Source organism: Gigantopelta aegis, chromosome 9 (genome assembly GCF_016097555.1).
Source record: "Gigantopelta aegis isolate Gae_Host chromosome 9, Gae_host_genome, whole genome shotgun sequence".
NCBI lineage: Eukaryota > Metazoa > Mollusca > Gastropoda > Neomphalida > Peltospiridae > Gigantopelta > Gigantopelta aegis.
This window is the reverse complement of record NC_054707.1, coordinates 78617911-78636318: the sequence shown is the minus strand read 5'-3', so window position 1 is coordinate 78636318 and position 18408 is coordinate 78617911. Positions and strand designations below refer to the sequence as shown.

The window sequence follows — 18408 nt, the reverse complement described above, 5'->3', positions numbered from 1 at the left end:
ATAATTTAATTTTTACATTTAATTTTGTTATAACTGAAAATACCTTTGGAAATGTATTTTTTTATTTTTTATTAGTTTTGTTTTTATTATTAGTTTTTTTAAAACTTTATTACCCCAGATCACTGGCAATATCAAGGTTGGGGTGCCTTGAGTCATCATCTTACAAATGTACAATAATAATAACATTATAACTTATTTCATATATACATATATGCACACATACACATACATATAGATACATACACACGTAGTTATTTGTAATTTATAGTTTTCACATTTAATTTTCTTATTACTGAACATACTTACGAAAAATAAAATTATATTTATCTTTAATTTATTTGTTTCACATTTAATTTCCTTATTATTGAACATACTTACAGAAAATAAAATTATATTTATCTGTAATTTATTATTTTCACATTTAATGTTGTTGTGACTGAACATACTTACGGAAATATAAGTTATTTGTAATTTATTGTTTTCGCATTTAATTTTCTTGTGATTGTTTTTACCTACGGAAATATATTTATTTATAATTTATTGTTTTCCCATTGAATGTTGTTGTAACTGAACATACTTACGGAAATATAGTTCCTACATGCCTTACAGCTTGGCGACCCCTGCACTGCTGCCGACGGGCCTGATGCCGCGGTACTCGTCAGTGGCAACCACCCCCGTGACCACGTACCAAATGTCGACGAACCCGGCTGGCTGGATGCATCCGCAGTACATTATGCAACCACAGCTGCCTCATGTGAGTCTGGATCAGTCGTGTTTTATAACCGGAGTGTAATCGAGGCTGTCTGCTCATGTCTTGTACGTGGGTTTTTTTTCTGTTAACTGCACCTCTGAGCGTGTGACACCAACTTACTCTAGAAACGTTTCATTTAGTGTTTGACCGTGTGTTTTTTGGATGTGAACAAAAAAAAGAAAAAAAGAGGAGAAAGCTTCCACTTTTGGGGAGTTTTTGTTTTTTTTGACACATCATTGTGTGTGAAAGTATTCAGTCTTAAGAATTGAATATGTCTTGTTTTTCTTATGGTTTTATTAATTTTTTTGTGTGTGATTTTTTTGTTTTTTTAATGGAATGTCTTTTTGTGGCACCTGGTTTGATATCTTCTAACAAAGATAGTGGGAACCACTAATGTTACTGTTGATGCATTGTTTGATTAACATTGTTCAGTACCTTCTGACTTTTTATTATTGTGCATGACAATCTTACTACTCTACACACATCTCTCAGAGATTAATGAAAAACGTATCCAATGGGTCTAAACACATGCTTGTTACATCATTCACAAAAATTGAAACCTCAAATACTAAACTTGATGCATTAATATATACTGTTAATGACCCAAAAGGAATTGAAAAACATTCAAGATTTAAAATATCACCCAACTGCAGCTTGTTTTTATATTACAAAAAAGATGTTTAACTTTCAAAATATTTGCCTTTTAGCTTTTTAATATCATAAATGAATCAATAGTTTTCTGATTGGTCTATACCTCACTGTTTAAGTAGGAACAATATGATTGGCCTGTTTAAATGTTGGTTGATCTGATTGGTTTAGTTGTACACTAGAGTAGGAAAACAAATCTCATTAATATGGGCCATTGTAATGAAGTGCATGAGAAACTCGGTGTTGCATATACTTTCATCATTGCATGAATGGGTTTTTTCCAAATACTGATTAAAAAAATAATCACTTAACCAACAAATAATGATGTTAGATTTTTCCAAAATGCACTAAGAAATTTAATTATGATCTAACATTAAACATGTTAAAAATTCTAATTATGGAACATCTCATGCTTATAGTTACTTAACTAATTTGGATTACCAATAACAAAATTGTGCAAATATCCTTAAGCCATAACAAAACATTTTTTTAACCATGTATAAACAAAGAGTGGTCTGAATATACACTGCATGAGACCACCAGTGCTGCTAGCAGCTGGTTTTTGTGGCTAATATTGCATGAATATTAGATGAGCATAATTAGATAACCAAACATTGATTACCGAGTAGGTAAATTCAGATTAATGAGGAAACTGCATTTAAACGAGGCAGCCATGTTGAAACTATTCCTTTGCTTTTCTCTTAGGCTTTTAGTGAGTGGATATAAGCTGTTTATAGCACGCTCTACAGCACATCTGATTCAGACTTTATTACCCATCCGATGAGGATTCCATCTACGTACGGTGCACACCGGAACGACCTCAAAATTTCACCCCAATTCTGTGATGCCACAACTTGCCTCCCCTGAAGGGACAACTGCAACTGTCCAACACATCGTTAGGCCATCAATCTCCCACAGAGCAATGTGCAGCATTCTCGCCAACATATCGTGGCAAATCGTTAAACCACAAACATTTGGTTTCAAAAATCATGTTGACAATAGTACGTTGTATGTTTATATATTAATTAAAAGACTTTTAGGAAAATACCCCTTTTCTGTCTTGAAACTGTTTTTAAAATTTGTTTCAAGTAAACAATTATGGATATTTTACCTAAAAGGGTTGTTTATTTGTTTTGTTAAGTAATTTTAACTGTGAAAAATAGATTTAAGTTATGAATATTTGTACATTAATTAATATATTTAAACTTCTGTTTATACATTTTCTCCTTTTAAGTTATAATCATTTCAGAACATTTAATATTTTGTTATTTAGCAAAACTAAATTGTAAAGTATTTTTTAGTATCAAATTATAACCAAAATATTTTTATCATGTGCCTTAAGAAAGATGTCATGGCAACTAAGGAACTTACATTTATTTATTTTTATATGTGGCTAGCTTCAAAAGCAAATGGGTATTCCATTCATTTTGACAGTATGTGCCATCAACTATTGGTTGACCTTCAAGCTCTAAGTTTTCTTACTTCATTGGGGAAATTTTTTAAATAGTATGAGGTCATATGGAATGATAAGTGTCTTAAAATACCAATTTCATAATTTTGCTTAGAAATTTATTATAACAGTCTCTAAAATATTTAATAATCTAGAATTCTTCAAGATTTTTTGAAATGTAATGCATCACCAAATTCACAAGTATGAAAGTATATCTGTGGTAGGATTCTGCATGCACTTAAATTATTCACATTTAAACAAATAATTCAAAATATAAATTCAATCTTTTGGTTAACTTGGTAACATGTTAACAAACTCCACCTTGTTTTCATCTTAGGATAGCTGGGTAGGTTGGGTTTTTACCAAAGTGCTAGTGTGGTAGAATGTTCATAATAACTGGGTGTCACAGAATGTTTTTAATTTTTTTTATGTAAATAGATTTTTTTAACTGCTTGCTTTTTATTGACTATTTGTAGTTTTCAATTTTTATATGTTTTATTTCTTGGCCTTAGTGATTGTCATAGAAACTTGCATAGCTTTATTGTCATTCACTTTGGCACTCGGTTATGATGTAATTAAATGTGTTTTGATCAAGCCATTTGGAGTCTGATATTGTAGCATAGACGTTTTATGGAGAAAGTGTCTTTACAGTTGTAAATAATGCTTTTTTTGCCTCTTGGAATTTTTTGCATATTGTATATTTTTATGTGCTGTCAAATTTTATGTGTAGTCTTAGTCTCTTTTTGGATTATCTGTTTTTGATTATTAAATATCTATGGTTTGTTAAGAATGTGAATAATAGCCTTTTGGAAAGATACCTCTATTTGTTTCTGTTTCTCCTACTGGGATTGTACAGTACTGGCAGCACACAGGTTTCAAAGACTTTTACCATTTATGCCAAAGTAATTATACATGGTGTAGTTCAAGATTCCTTATTTATTATTACGATTAGGCTTTTGTGTGGTGATGCCCTATTGTAATCATTAGAGCTGTTAATTTTATATAAGTCCAAAAATGTATTTATTTTGAACATGATTTTAATTCAATAATTGATACCCTCTTGTGGTATATAAAAGCATATTAGTACCATGTGTGGTACTGGTATATGCAATACCTTGTATGGTACATGCATCTGAAAGGTTAGTTATAACTGATGTCATGTGGTGATATTGAACAATCTAGTTATTGATAATTAATACCACTGGTAACCACCCTACCATATGGTGATATCAGAGTCGAGTTAATAATACCTGAAATAAGTCGGTGGTATCTACAATTCTGTATCTAGACCATTTATATGACAGTAATACATGTATATCCTTTTATTTTCTACAGGCATCTTTCACATGCATCCAAAAATTATTTCATATGTATGGCATTATGTAAAATGGTAAAAGTCTTTATTGAATTGGGAATGTCAAATGTTGTTTGAAAGGCTATTTTTGTTTTGTTTTATGTCATATCAGGTATCATTTTGTTTTAATATAAACATAAAAAAGTTGTTTAAACTTTGAAATTTCATATCAACCAAAGACCGAACTATAGTTCACAAAGGTCCCATTATTTGGCCTTGTTTTAGTTAATGTTTACAAGGTTCTGTAAATATATTGAACTACATTTAACCACATCAAAATCATATACGCTTTTATTTATATAATCAACACAGTTTAGAAGGTTCATCCATCTAAAAAGGACATAAAATTGAGGAAAAAAGATTAGGTTTTTTTAAAGTATTCTCTTAAAAAATGTATTCTTTCTATTCTTTTTGGCAATTCTTTTCTTAATCATTGTCCGACTATAAAGAATGTGATAAGAGTAAAGTGTTGATTGGTTTTTGTTACTATTACTAAGAGCAACTTCTTCACATTACTTTCCCAAGTATGGATACTGCAGTTTTCAATAAAGAAATCTTGCAGATTGAAAATATTCAAAATGACTCAGCGTAAGCATATAAACATATACTGATAAAAAGAAATAAGGGACCACATTTCAGTAACTATTAGTATCATATTGACTGTACAAAGTACAAAAGCGTAATGTGGGATTGAATGTCAGTAATGTGAGAGTAAATATCAGTAACACAGTTAACTCCCTGACACTGGATGAGAATTTTTACAGCGGTACTTTTTCTTATTTTTGATCTCTTATTTCTTTCCATCAGTATCTATTTAATAAACTAGCTTCACAGACACTTTGGAATGACCAGAAAGACTGAGCTGTTTAGATTTAAGACGTGTATAAAAAAAAATAATAATAAAAAAAAAAATCCGTAACAGATTGAGAACCTTTATCCTTCAGTAATATGTATGTATGCTAAAGGTTTTTACCAATTCTCTAATATCTTGACGAAATGAAATGGAAATGTGTGAATACTTTGGTTTGTTTGCTATCGTTTTCTGAACTAACTGTTTGTTGTAGTATCTTATTATCTGAAGTCAAACACCCATCTTTATAGTATGCATCAATATTATTTTGTGGCCAAAATTAACCTTCGATAACTGACAGGCCTAAAATGCAAAGTTTAATTATGCAAAAACATTTATGTTGTTGTGTTATTAGTGGCTTACATGTCTTCCAGTAAAAACAACACTATTGTTATCTGTTGAACCATTTTTAGGTCAGTATTTATTTACTAATTCTTTTAATACATAATTATTATTTTGTAGATAAAACTCAACCGTGTAAATACATGTTATGTGAAAATATATAATCTGACAGTTATTTTCAAGATCAAATTATGAACTTTTAAGAAACAGTGAAATGAAAACTTACATAATTATATATAATGTCACAAAGGTGAAAGTACTTTCAATTTTTTTTTTTTTTTAAATTTTCATTAAAGTAGTTTTTACCAAAATATATATATATAATTCATCACGTTTATGTATAACATCTACACTGTATCATTTTTGTACATTTGAAGCCCCCAACCGTGTGATGCCAAGTTAGTAGTTAAAATAATGTATCATAGGAATTATTACCTATTTTCATAAGCTTTTGTATAAGTGAGAAAATATAACTGTTTTATTGTTGTTTTGGCACATAGCATTCTGTTCATGAAAACTTGTATTTACTGTGTTTATCAAACCAACTGGTGCTGTTTTAAATAGTTATTTTTAATTACTGTTAAGCCTTGAACAAATTTTCTATTTAATCTTATTATCTATTAATATTTAAACTGGAAAAAGATCAATTTCATATGCATATAGTTTGACTCTGATGTACATCAGTGCTGTGAAGATTTATGTAAGGGAGACAACTATTGAGAAGCTTAGAATGTTTGGTCAGTGACCTGCAGTGTATAATTTTGTTTTAAACTAACAAATTATATACCATACCTTTTGAATTACAGAAACTATGTTTACATATATTTGTTTATTATTGCTTGTTTAATACCAGATCTAACTGAAGTAATCCCCAAATATAATAATCTTAGTCGACAAGGGAGATTACTCTAATACACTACCTCTTCTTTGTTCCTGGCCTTTTTAACATGCATAGTTTTTCATATACAATACATGTATATATTTTCTTGATTTCCAATTACATATTTTTTGGATTATTTCATATATTGTTTTGTTTTGAAATTTTGCCATAGATTTGAAAAACAACATTATAATAGATAATTTATGCAACTGTTTCTATTGTGGAATATACCTTGCATTCACCGTGTATCAATATATTAAACATTTAAACTGCGATGCAATCTTTACTGGAATTATTACATGTACATTCATATATACTGCAAACACCAAGCAATAAATCAAAACCAACTAATAGGGCTATGAAAACATAGTAATATTATATTTGCCTTTTACTATAAAAACATAGTAATACTATGTCTTGAGGTCCAGTTGACAGTATTGGTAACACAAAATTCATTAACGAGTTTAAATAAGAAACCAGCATTATTAGATAGGCACTGTATTCACTTTTATGATATATCGTATTTGGAACACTATTCATTAATCTAACTGTAACCCTGTAGGTATCTGGTGTACATCAGAAGTTACATATTTTATTTTACATGTATCAAAAAGTAGTGTTTTTATGGCAGATTGTCTAGTCATTTGATAAAAAAAGAGTTTATTTTTTTTTATTTTGGATACCTATTTCTACAAACATTCTATATTGTGAGTTGTCCCCCCACCCAACCCCTTCTTTTTCCAGAGCAGTGTTTTACTGCAAAATATATGAACAGCCAGTACACCTGATATTTGTGATGTATAGTACACCCTGCCTACACTGAAATCTTGTCTAATCCAGAAACCTTTATAAACCAGGTTGATTTTAGTATAGAAATATTCTTTACAACACTTGAAACAAATCCTGTATTATGTGGTACCTTGTTTAAATGGACATGTTATATCAGCCTTATTTAGGTTCAGTTTAGACCTCTGTCTACTGTGTGTATATGTTATGAAGGTTATGGTGGATTATAGGCCATGCAAACCTACGGGTATTTTTTGTCATCTAGCTGTTAGATAAACAATAATTACTCAGAAACAGCTAATAAGAAAAATCTGTACAACATATTTGCCTATTATAAATATATATTGAAAAATGTATATCCACAGTCTCATTAATGGCATTCCTGTAATGAAATGTCAAAAATAAAATAAAGTTCATTCTGAATCTTTTACCTGTTTACAGTTATCTTATCTGTATGATATTAGGCTGCCATTTTGTAAGGGGTGTAACTGTAACTTTACTGTATCAAACACTCATAATAAGAAACAAGCACAGCTTTTGGTACATTTTTTAGCATATTACGTCAGTGTCAAACCAGGCAGTCAACAAATATATGTAAACTTAAATAGTTGGTGTTACCACTGCTATGACACGATGTCTAAAAGTGATTGTTAAACCATGCATAATGCTTTCATTCAACCTTTAAAACAAACATATATTGATCATAATATTCACCACACCAATTCTTAATTTCTTACATTTTGTTTTTCAATCGTACGACCCTAACATAATAGTAAAATTATTTGTTATTTATGAGTTATTTCAGATTCAAATGATGTGTTATATTACTGGTACATCACAAAATGTTAATAAATGATGTGTTATATTACTGGTACATCACAAAATGTTAATAAATGATGTGTTGTATTACTGGGACATCACAAGATGTTAATAAACGGAACCCTAGAACGATCTAGTGATTTGTAGATCTTTAAGACCCGATATCTAAACATAATGTTAAAAAACTAAAACTTAAAATCTGATCATTTGAGCATTGTAAAAACAGCTGTCAAACCAATTCATATGAAGGAAAATTACATATTATAGCATACATTTATATTGTGTTTGTGAACACATTTTTGATAATAGTGTAATTACAAAATATATATTTATATTTTACACATACCATGGATTCATGTGAAAAAAACTACATATTACTGGTTTAACATTTATATCTTGTGTTTGTGTACACATTTTTTTGATAATAATATAATTACAAAAGTATATCTTCTACACATACCATGGCCGTCTGTGATATGGATTTTTTTTCCTATGAATATAATTTTGTTACTACTGGAGTTAGTTTCTGTCAGTTTGGGGTTTTTTTTCTCTAAAATATATTCTGATGCTTGCCAGTGGTCAACATAGTAATTAACTAGCAAATTGCAAAACAAGGCCTGAGTTCAACCAGCAAATGTTTCGCTAATGATCGCCAACTATTTGATTGGTTCCTGATGTGACCATTTGGTTTAACGTGTAGCGTATAGACCAGTCTAGCGGACGTTAACGACAACCGGTTGACTGAACATACCCCAGGTTAACAAGTACATCTTACATAAAAATTAACATGTTTAATATTTAGATAAAAAAGGGGGTAAAAATAATTACAATGTATAAGATATTTCACACTTGTGGCATTATGGTAAGCATCAGAGTTATTAGTTTTTTTGTGGGAAACAATAGGGTTGTTTTGGGGTTTTTTAATTTGTAAATGATTATAGAATGCACATGTATTTTTATGTGCAAGGCAAAATGGATATTAAAGAATAAGATAAACTTTAAAGAGTTTATACTAGTTGTACATGAAGCTCTGGTACATATTAACAAAGTTGGGTGATATATAATGGGTGGAGTGTGTACACTGTTACACAAGGTTATCACTTTTTGAACTGTGTAACACATTTGTTATTGCATAAGTTATGTGAAATATGTATGGTTGATAATGATGTTACGATATCAGTTTTAAATTACTTTTCACAATTTGAACATAATATTTGTTTTTTCTTTCTTTTTGAGGATGTATTTTTTCAACTTTATTGTCATTTGTGACATTCATACAAATTGACATCAACTGTGGTTGGATTCTATCTTGTTGTTCTTGTACAAAGTAACAGATATTTTTTGTGACTTTTCACTTTATAATATTTTAATGAGATTCTAATTGTTTGTGTATTTTATTGATTTAATTGTATTTGTACATAGATTATTACTTCTTTTTTTTACAAATTGTCGTTGCTTTGCTTAAAAATGATTTTTAGTCTTGTGATGTATTTTAATTCATTGCCTGTTGTCAAGGACTCCGATTCCCATACATTCAAATTTGCCGCTTAAAAATTTATATAGTTAAACCCCTCTAAATGAGACATCCGCAAGACCTAGTAAAAGGTCTGCTTTTAAGGGGTATCCAGTTTACAGAAGTTATCATCTGTACTGATACTTAAAAAGGAACCGTGAAAAAAGTCCTGTTTTCAGAGAATTCTGGTTTACAGAGTGTTTGATTTTGAGAGGTTTTACTGTATACTGATCTGTGTTTTATTTTAACTTACATTTTTAAACTTTCGCTTGAATAAATAAATTAATAAATTGCAAAATTTCAGACTGAGTGTAAACTTTACGTATTGAAGTAATTTTAATCAAAAGCTAACTTCCATATACAAGATTTTATTAATTGTTTTTAAAGTTGTGATTACCAGTATTTTCATTTTAAAATTTTTAACTCTAAAAATTCATTCTGTAGTACATGTATCTCGAAGATATGGTACTTAGAATATGTGATAAATTTCACAATTTTACTGAAAGGTTTAAAAGATTTAAAATATTGTTTTGTAAATAATTATTGCATTATTTTTAAATAAACAAGACACAATACCCATGTTAAATTACTTCTGTTAACAGCATTACTACATCTGGCAATTTGAGCTTATTGTATTTATCATGTCAGACACTGTACCATATTTCAATATAAAACTCAAGAATTAAAGAGTGAAAGTCTTAAGTAACATCAGAAAAGGTTAGTGCATATTATTTCATTTAAAAAAATGGCTATTCGTCTAATTTCATTATATGAAAAAAACTAAATGTGAAAAAAAGTTCTTTTTAAATGTATACCTGACAAATGTTTGTGATCATTACTATAACAAAAATTATTAATATAAACATATATGTTTATATATATATTTTTAAAAGATTAATTGGTTCAAAGTGTCTGATGGCATAAGTATAGTATAAGTTTCAGAGTCCTAGTCTAACATCACATTCCCAAAGGATATTTTAACTACTTATGAATTCACATTAGCAATGTTTGTACTAGACCTAGTTTTAAGTAGAGTCGTAGTGGTAACAAAATTGCTTCATTTGGTGGTGGCCATATTTAACCAAGAACTGCTAGTTTAGAAATAGACATGGAAGGGTATTAACGCTTTACTACCTTACAAATAAAGCAAAATGCAAAACAAATAAAGCAATGAACTTGTTTTAATATATTATATTTTTGGTATTGGGAACAAATTAACTTTTTTTTTAATTTTCATGATTACTAATTATCTATTTTCCATGACTGTTAAGTTTGATTTTATTACTGTACTTTTTTTAAAGCTGTGAATCAGGATTACTTTTTTTTATGGACAAAGATGTACAATATATAATCTTAGACTGATTATTGTGTTTCCTCTGACATGCACAAGATGTTTGGTAGCTGTGGATCGAGACACAAGATTTGTGAAATAACTGCATGCTCTTTTATTTGCATCTTCTTCTGTTCTGTGAAGTGCATGTATTTGGCTGAATAAATGATTTAGAATTAAACTGTAGTTCGTCTTCTCCTTTATTGGTTTTTCTACTAATTTAGAGATCTTTGCATACAACTCAAATGGTTTGCAGCGTGTGTTTGGTTATGTTTTTCTTTTTTTCTCTTGTTTTTTTTGTTTTTTTACTGCTGTCAATCAGACAGTTGGTACTACTAGGGCTTGAAATAATGTAGCACCCCTTCATAGTCGATTAGTCAAGGGTCATAGTGTAACAACAGTGGCCTGCAAAAAACAGTCCATTTTTTACACATAGCAAGTACCGTAAACAGCAATTCACCAGATATAATCACACACAAAATAGCAGGTTATTTTTCAAGAGATGTCTGTATGATTATCTCATCTGGAATTTAACTCAGGATTCTGGTACATTTTAATTCCATAATGCTTTTAAATATATCTCAGAGGTCCTAATTATTTGTCCCAAACACTTCCCTCAGCCCATGCTGTCTTATTTCCAGCAGGCTACATTTTACTTCCTATTTCAAGTCCTGCTGCTAGCTTAGTTAGAAAGTTTGCATGGGAATTCATTCATCTACATGTATAATTAAAGCCCAGTACTGTCAGTCATGAAACAGTGGCATGAAGGTCACTGATCATAGTTACTGAGATCTGTACACCTTCCATGTCCCCTTGGACACATTTAGAGTTACTACAAATATCACAAACATTAGAAACACACACGCAAGAAATTGTAAGTAGGTAATATGTAATTTAACAGTTAAATTTTTTTTTTTAAATTCAGAAAATAGTTTGTGTAATAACCAGGGCTCTGTGAAGTTTACTGGAGAGCAGAATATACAGAACTCTGTTAATAACAGAATGAAAACAGTTTACTGGAGAGGAGAATATACAGAGCTCTGTTAATAACATGAGAATAAAAACAGTTTACTGGAGAGCAGAATATACAGAGCTCTGTTAATAACATGAGAATAAAAACAGTTTACTGGAGAGAAGAATATACAGAGCTCTGTTAATAACATGAGAATAAAAACAGTTTACTGGAGAGCAGATTATACAGAGCTCTGTTAATAACATGAGAATAAAAACAGTTTACTGGAGAGCAGAATATACAGAGCTCTGTTAATAACATGAGAATAAAAACAGTTTACTGGAGAGAAGAATATACAGAGCTCTGTTAATAACATGAGAATAAAAACAGTTTACTGGAGAGCAGAATATACAGAGCTCTGTTAATAACATGAGAATAAAAACAGTTTACTGGAGAGCAGATTATACAGAGCTCTGTTAATAACATGAGAATAAAAAAAAAGAGAAGCTTAATGGTGCATTGGAAACAAAATACAACCCTTACAAATATTTCATGATTTACTGATCTAACAGACTACCGGTAATTAATACACACTTATTATTTCTAAAGGAGTTTATTAACAGTTTAATTAATACACACTTATTATTTCTAAAGGAGTTTATTAACAGTTTAATTAATACACACTTATTATTTCTAAAGGAGTTTATTAACAGTTTAATTAATACACACTTATTATTTCTAAAGGAGTTTATTAACAGTTTAATTTATCAGTACAGTGCTGTTGAAGGGTTCCAGGTCTGATGATTGTTTACTCATCAGAGACGGTTGTTTGAGAGTAATATTACCAGGAACAGCTTATTGTTACTGTTCCACCTCTAACTATTTCAGACTACTGGTAGGTATAGTCCCGACAAAGAAGAAGACACATTGCTGGCAGCAAGGTCTCTTTTATAGACACATTCTTACAGAGAAATCGACAGTGAATGCATAGATAAGAATATTTTAAAAATCATTCAGATCTGTGAAATATATGCCCTAAGCATGAATAGTGAAAAACACAAACACACCCGTAATAATCTAAGTTCGGGTTTCGAGGTTCACTGCTGGACTACAAGTCCATATCCACAAGGCTCACGAACATGTCACTTTTGGATCCAGCCTCTGGTTTCCCAGCAACCAGTTCCAAGGGATAAAGACGTCATGTAATACATACAGCATGGATTTAACATGGGGAAAGCTATATGCCATCTTCACAGCTATTATGCTAATGAGTTTAATAAACTTTGCAAAGTCCATCTACGTCATGTTTCTACCAGACACTATGTAAAATAATTATCTATTATAATCTGGCCATACCAGTATTAGAAGGAAGGAAGGAAATGTTTTATTTAACAACGCACTCAACACATTTTATTTACGGTTATATGGCGCTCGGCCTCTAATGTCTCATGCATACGTGAACTGGTTTGAAACTTGTAATAAATCTTACTATATAAGGAAGAAGGAAATGTTTTATTTAACGACGCACTCAACACATTTTATTTACGGTTGTATGGCGTCAGATATATGGTTAAGGACCACACAGATATTGAGGGAGGAAACCCGCTGTCGCCACTTCATGGGCTACTCTTTCCGATTAGCAACAAGAGATCCCACAGACAACATGCCAGTATTAGAAACTGGCCTCAATGGTGTAGTGGTTAAGCCATCAGCCTTTTGGCTGGTAGGAACTGGGTTTGCAGCCCAGCACCGGCTCCCACCCTGAGCGAATTTTAATGACTCCATAGGTAGGTGTAAGACCTCTACACACACTTCTCTCTCACTAACCACTAACAACTAACCGCTAACAACTAACCACTAACAACTAACCGCTAACCCACTGTCCTGGACAGACAGCCCAGGAGCCTATTTCACTAAACATCGTAAGTTACGTTTTGAACGTAAACGTAAATCTATGATTCTTATTACTATTATAGTTCAACAAATATAGTTAGAAGAGCCCATATTTCATTTTCTTTTGTCTTTAAAATACTCCAGCTTCCGTAATGATGTAAGTTTCTGCGTGAAATTGATGCCAAACACGTGTAAACGCACGGCCGGTGTAACTGCTAGTAGCAGACGTAACTTACGATGTTTTGTGAAATAGGGCCCAGATAGCTGGTGTGTACTCAGGACCGTACTTGGATATAAGCACGAAAATGAGTTGAAATGAATTAAAGTATTAGCAAGGGAAAACAATTTCATACATATAGCACAATGTTTTTTGGTATACTATATAACACAATGCTTTTAATACCAGTTAATGTTTAGTTAAAGTTTGGTTTCTGCAATGAAACAACCAGAGCACATTGATTAATTAATCATCAACTATTGGTACTTCTGACAGAGAAAACCTGCTTTATTGTTTTCATTAGCAACAAGGAATCTTTTGCATACACTTTCCTGTGGACAGGACAGCAGTACCACGGCCGTTGATATACCAGCTGTGGGACAATAGATGGGATGAGAGAAAACCCCAGTAGATATGTTGAGGGATTGAGTTCTACAACCTAAGTCATGGGCGTTGGAACATGATAGTGACTGATTGATTTTCAAGGAAATATTCTACTTATTATATAAAAATTGGCTAAACCAAAATTCTTTTCAGTGTGAGCCCTGTGTATATATGTGTGTGTGTGTGTGTGTGCGTGTATGAGTGCGTGTGTGTGTTAGTGTATGTATGTGTGTGTGTGTGTGTGTGCGTGTGTTTTAGTGTATGTATGTGTGTGAGTGTGTGTGTATGTGTGTGTTTGTTTGTGTGTGAGATTCAAAATGACAATGCCATGTAACAAAATGTTGAATCTATTTTCCTAGATAAAACAATGTTTTCGTATTCTAGTTTTTTTTTATATCAACATAATTAAAGTAAGTTTGAAATAGTTCACTAAAAATTTATGTTCCCTATCAATTTGGTATAAAGTAGTTTGATTCAACCTACCAAACCCCCCCCACCAACCCCCCCCCCCAGTAACAACAACAACAAAAAAACCATCAAAAAACCAACCCCCCTCCTAAAAACCCCAACAACACCCAGACACTGTAGCATGGTGTCTAATTGTGCGAAATAACAATGGCATTGATGGATATAATGATAACCCACACACGGCGATTGTAATGATCACTTACTTACTATGAACACTAGTCTATAGTGATGATATATCAATGTTTAAAAGCGTACCTAAGAGTATGAACATATAGTAAGACGGCCGGGATGTAGCCCAGTGGTAAAGCATTCGCTTCATGTGTGGTCGGTTTAGAATCAATCCCCATAGGTGGACCCATTGGGCTATTTCTCATTCCAGCCAGTGCTCCACAACTGGTGTAACAAAGGTCATGGTATGTACTATCCTGTCTGTGGGATGGTGCATATAAAAGATCCCTTGCTGCTAATCAAAAAGAGTAGCCCATGAAGTGGCGACAGCGGGTTTCCTATCTCAATATCTGTGTGGTCCTTAACTATATGTCTGACGCCATATAACCGTAAATAAAATGTGTTGAGTGCATCGTTAAATAAAACATTTCCTTCTTCCTTATATAGTAAGATTTATTACAAGTTTCAAACCAGTTCACGTATGCATGAGACATTAGAGGCTGAGCGCTTGTGAACAATTTGACTGGCATCACCATTTTCATTTCAACTTATATAGTAAGATTTATTACAAGTTTCAAACCAGTTCACGTATGCATGAGACATTAGAGGCTGAGCGCTTGTGAACAATTTGACTGGCATCACCATTTTCATTTCAACTTATATAGTAAGATTTATTACAAGTTTCAAACCAGTTCACGTATGCATGAGACATTAGAGGCTGAGTGCTTGTGAACAATTTGACTGGCATCACCATTTTCATTTCAACTTATTTTCGTGCTTATATTCAATTAAGGTTGAAGCACGCTGTCCTGGGCACACACCTCAACTATCTGGGCTGTCTGTCCAGGACAGTTGGTTAGTTGTTAGTTGTTAGTTGTTAGTTGTTAATGGTTAGTGAGAGAGAAGAGGGTGTAGTTGTCCAACACCTACCCACTGGGTCATTAAAACTTGTACCGGGCTGCGATCCCTGTACCTACCAGCCTTATGTCCGATGGCTTAACCACACCACCACCAAGGTACCATCATCTTCTATCAAATATGATCACATTCGCCTAATGTTACATTGTTAGGCAGGAAAACTAGTCTAGCGAATGGCTGCGATCGATCGCTCTTCTGGACATGCCCCAGATGAATAGTTTTCTTACACACACCCTGAAGAGAACACTGTTCAAGATTAAGTATTACATATACATTGCAATATCCAACTTGTCGGAGATTGATTTAATTACATCTGATAGATGACTTAGCCACAAAAGACAAAGAGTGCAATGAAATTAATATGACTGAATCTGATTGTTGGGTGTAATGTGTAAATTAAATGCAAGCACCAGCGTTGAAAATAAATTTTAGTTGGAAAAGAGTTTAAATTTTGTTTTGATTAAGGTTTTAAGAAATAGAATACTATACACTCATATCCGTTAAAATGAACCTGATTTTGAGATAAATGGGATGTGAAGCTGAATGAATGAATGTTTAATGAACGTACCCCTGCAATGATGTGGAGACAGTAAAAACATCACTAACGTCCACAAATGATCAAATACAACAGTTAGACCTGTACTCATTCTAATTCAAGAAATTCAACACTCCAATACAACAGTTAGACCTGTACTCATTCTAATTCAGGAAATTCAACACTCCAATACAACAGTTAGGCCTGTACTCATTCTAATTCAAGAAATTCAACACTCCAATACAACAGTTAGACCTGTACTCATTCTAATTCAGGAAATTCAACACTCCAATACAACAGTTAGACCTGTACTCATTCTAATTCAGGAAATTCAACACTCCAATACAACAGTTAGACCTGTACTCATTCTAATTCAAGAAATTCAACACTCCAATACAACAGTTAGGCCTGTACTCATTCTAATTCAAGAAATTCAACACTCCAATACAACAGTTAGGCCTGTACTCATTCTAATTCAAGAAATTCAACACTCCAATACAACAGTTAGACCTGTACTCATTCTAATTCAAGAAATTCAACACTCCAATACAACAGTTAGGCCTGTACTCATTCTAATTCAAGAAATTCAACACTCCAATACAACAGTTAGGCCTGTACTCATTCTAATTCAAGAAATTCAACACTCCAATACAACAGTTAGGCCTGTACTCATTCTAATTCAAGAAATTCAACACTCCAATACAACAGTTAGACCTGTACTCATTCTAATTCAGGAAATTCAACACTCCAATACAACAGTTAGGCCTGTACTCATTCTAATTCAAGAAATTCAACACTCCAATACAACAGTTAGGCCTGTACTCATTCTAATTCAAGAAATTCAACACTCCAATACAACAGTTAGGCCTGTACTCATTCTAATTCAAGAAATTCAACACTCCAATACAACAGTTAGGCCTGTACTCATTCTAATTCAAGAAATTCAACACTCCAATACAACAGTTAGGCCTGTACTCATTCTAATTCAAGAAATTCAACACTCCAATACAACAGTTAGGCCTGTACTCATTCTAATTCAAGAAATTCAACACTCCAATACAACAGTTAGGCCTGTACTCATTCTAATTCAAGAAATTCAACACTCCAATACAACAGTTAGGCCTGTACTCATTCTAATTCAAGAAATTCAACACTCCAATACAACAGTTAGGCCTGTACTCATTCTAATTCAAGAAATTCAACACTCCAATACAACAGTTAGGCCTGTACTCATTCTAATTCAAGAAATTCAACACTCCAATACAACAGTTAGGCCTGTACTCATTCTAATTCAAGAAATTCAACACTCCAATACAACAGTTAGGCCTGTACTCATTCTAATTCAAGAAATTCAACACTCCAATACAACAGTTAGGCCTGTACTCATTCTAATTCAAGAAATTCAACACTCCAATACAACAGTTAGGCCTGTACTCATTCTAATTCAAGAAATTCAACACTCCAATACAACAGTTAGGCCTGTACTCATTCTAATTCAAGAAATTCAACACTCCAATACAACAGTTAGACCTATACTCATTCTAATTCAAGAAATTCAACACTCCAATAGCTACTTGGAGGACGGGACGTAGCCCAGTAGTAAAGCGTTCACTTGATGTGTGGTTGGTCTAGGATCGATCCCCGTCAGTGGACCAATTGGCCTATTTCTCGTTCCAGCCAGTGCTTCACAACTGGTGTAACAAAGGCCATGGTATGTACTATCTTGTCTGTGGGATGGTGCATATAAAAGATCCCTTGCTGCTAATCGAAAAGAGTAGCCCATGAAGTGGTGACAGCAGGCTTCTCTCTCAATATCTGTGTGGTCCTTAATCATATGTCTGACGCCATATAACCGTAAATAAAATGTGTTGAGTGTGTTGTTAAATAAAACATTTCCTCTCCAATAGCTACTTCTACCGACCAGCATCAAGGAATTTTTTGTTGTTGTATATATGCACTTTCCCCCAGACAGCACATGCCAGGGCATTGATGTACCAATTGTTAGACACTCACTGGGAATAGGGAAAACCAGAGTCTGTTGAGAGCAGCACCTCGTACGAAACCATTGCATTCATTCTAGGCTAGAGTTCTACCTTTCTGCTACATCCATTCCGTACCCCTCCCCACCACCCAATGAAAAGAAATGCATG

The 18408-nt window shown here is 32.5% G+C and overlaps 1 protein-coding gene across 7 annotated transcripts in view; it reads left to right on the top strand.

Moving 5' to 3' along the window:
* The window catches only part of LOC121380513 (RNA-binding motif, single-stranded-interacting protein 3-like), a 282378-nt gene extending 271474 nt beyond the window's left edge, over positions 1-10904 (top strand). For 4 of the 7 annotated variants that reach the window (XM_041509356.1, XM_041509354.1, XM_041509350.1 and 1 more), the window contains one exon: positions 592-10904. In XM_041509356.1, the coding sequence (XP_041365290.1) occupies positions 592-793 (202 nt within the window). In that variant the 3' untranslated portion in view covers positions 794-10904. The remainder of the gene's footprint in view (positions 1-591) is intronic. The other 3 variants (XM_041509355.1, XM_041509352.1, XM_041509351.1) reach the window with 2 other exon arrangements.
* Positions 10905-18408: the final 7504 nt, after the last annotated feature.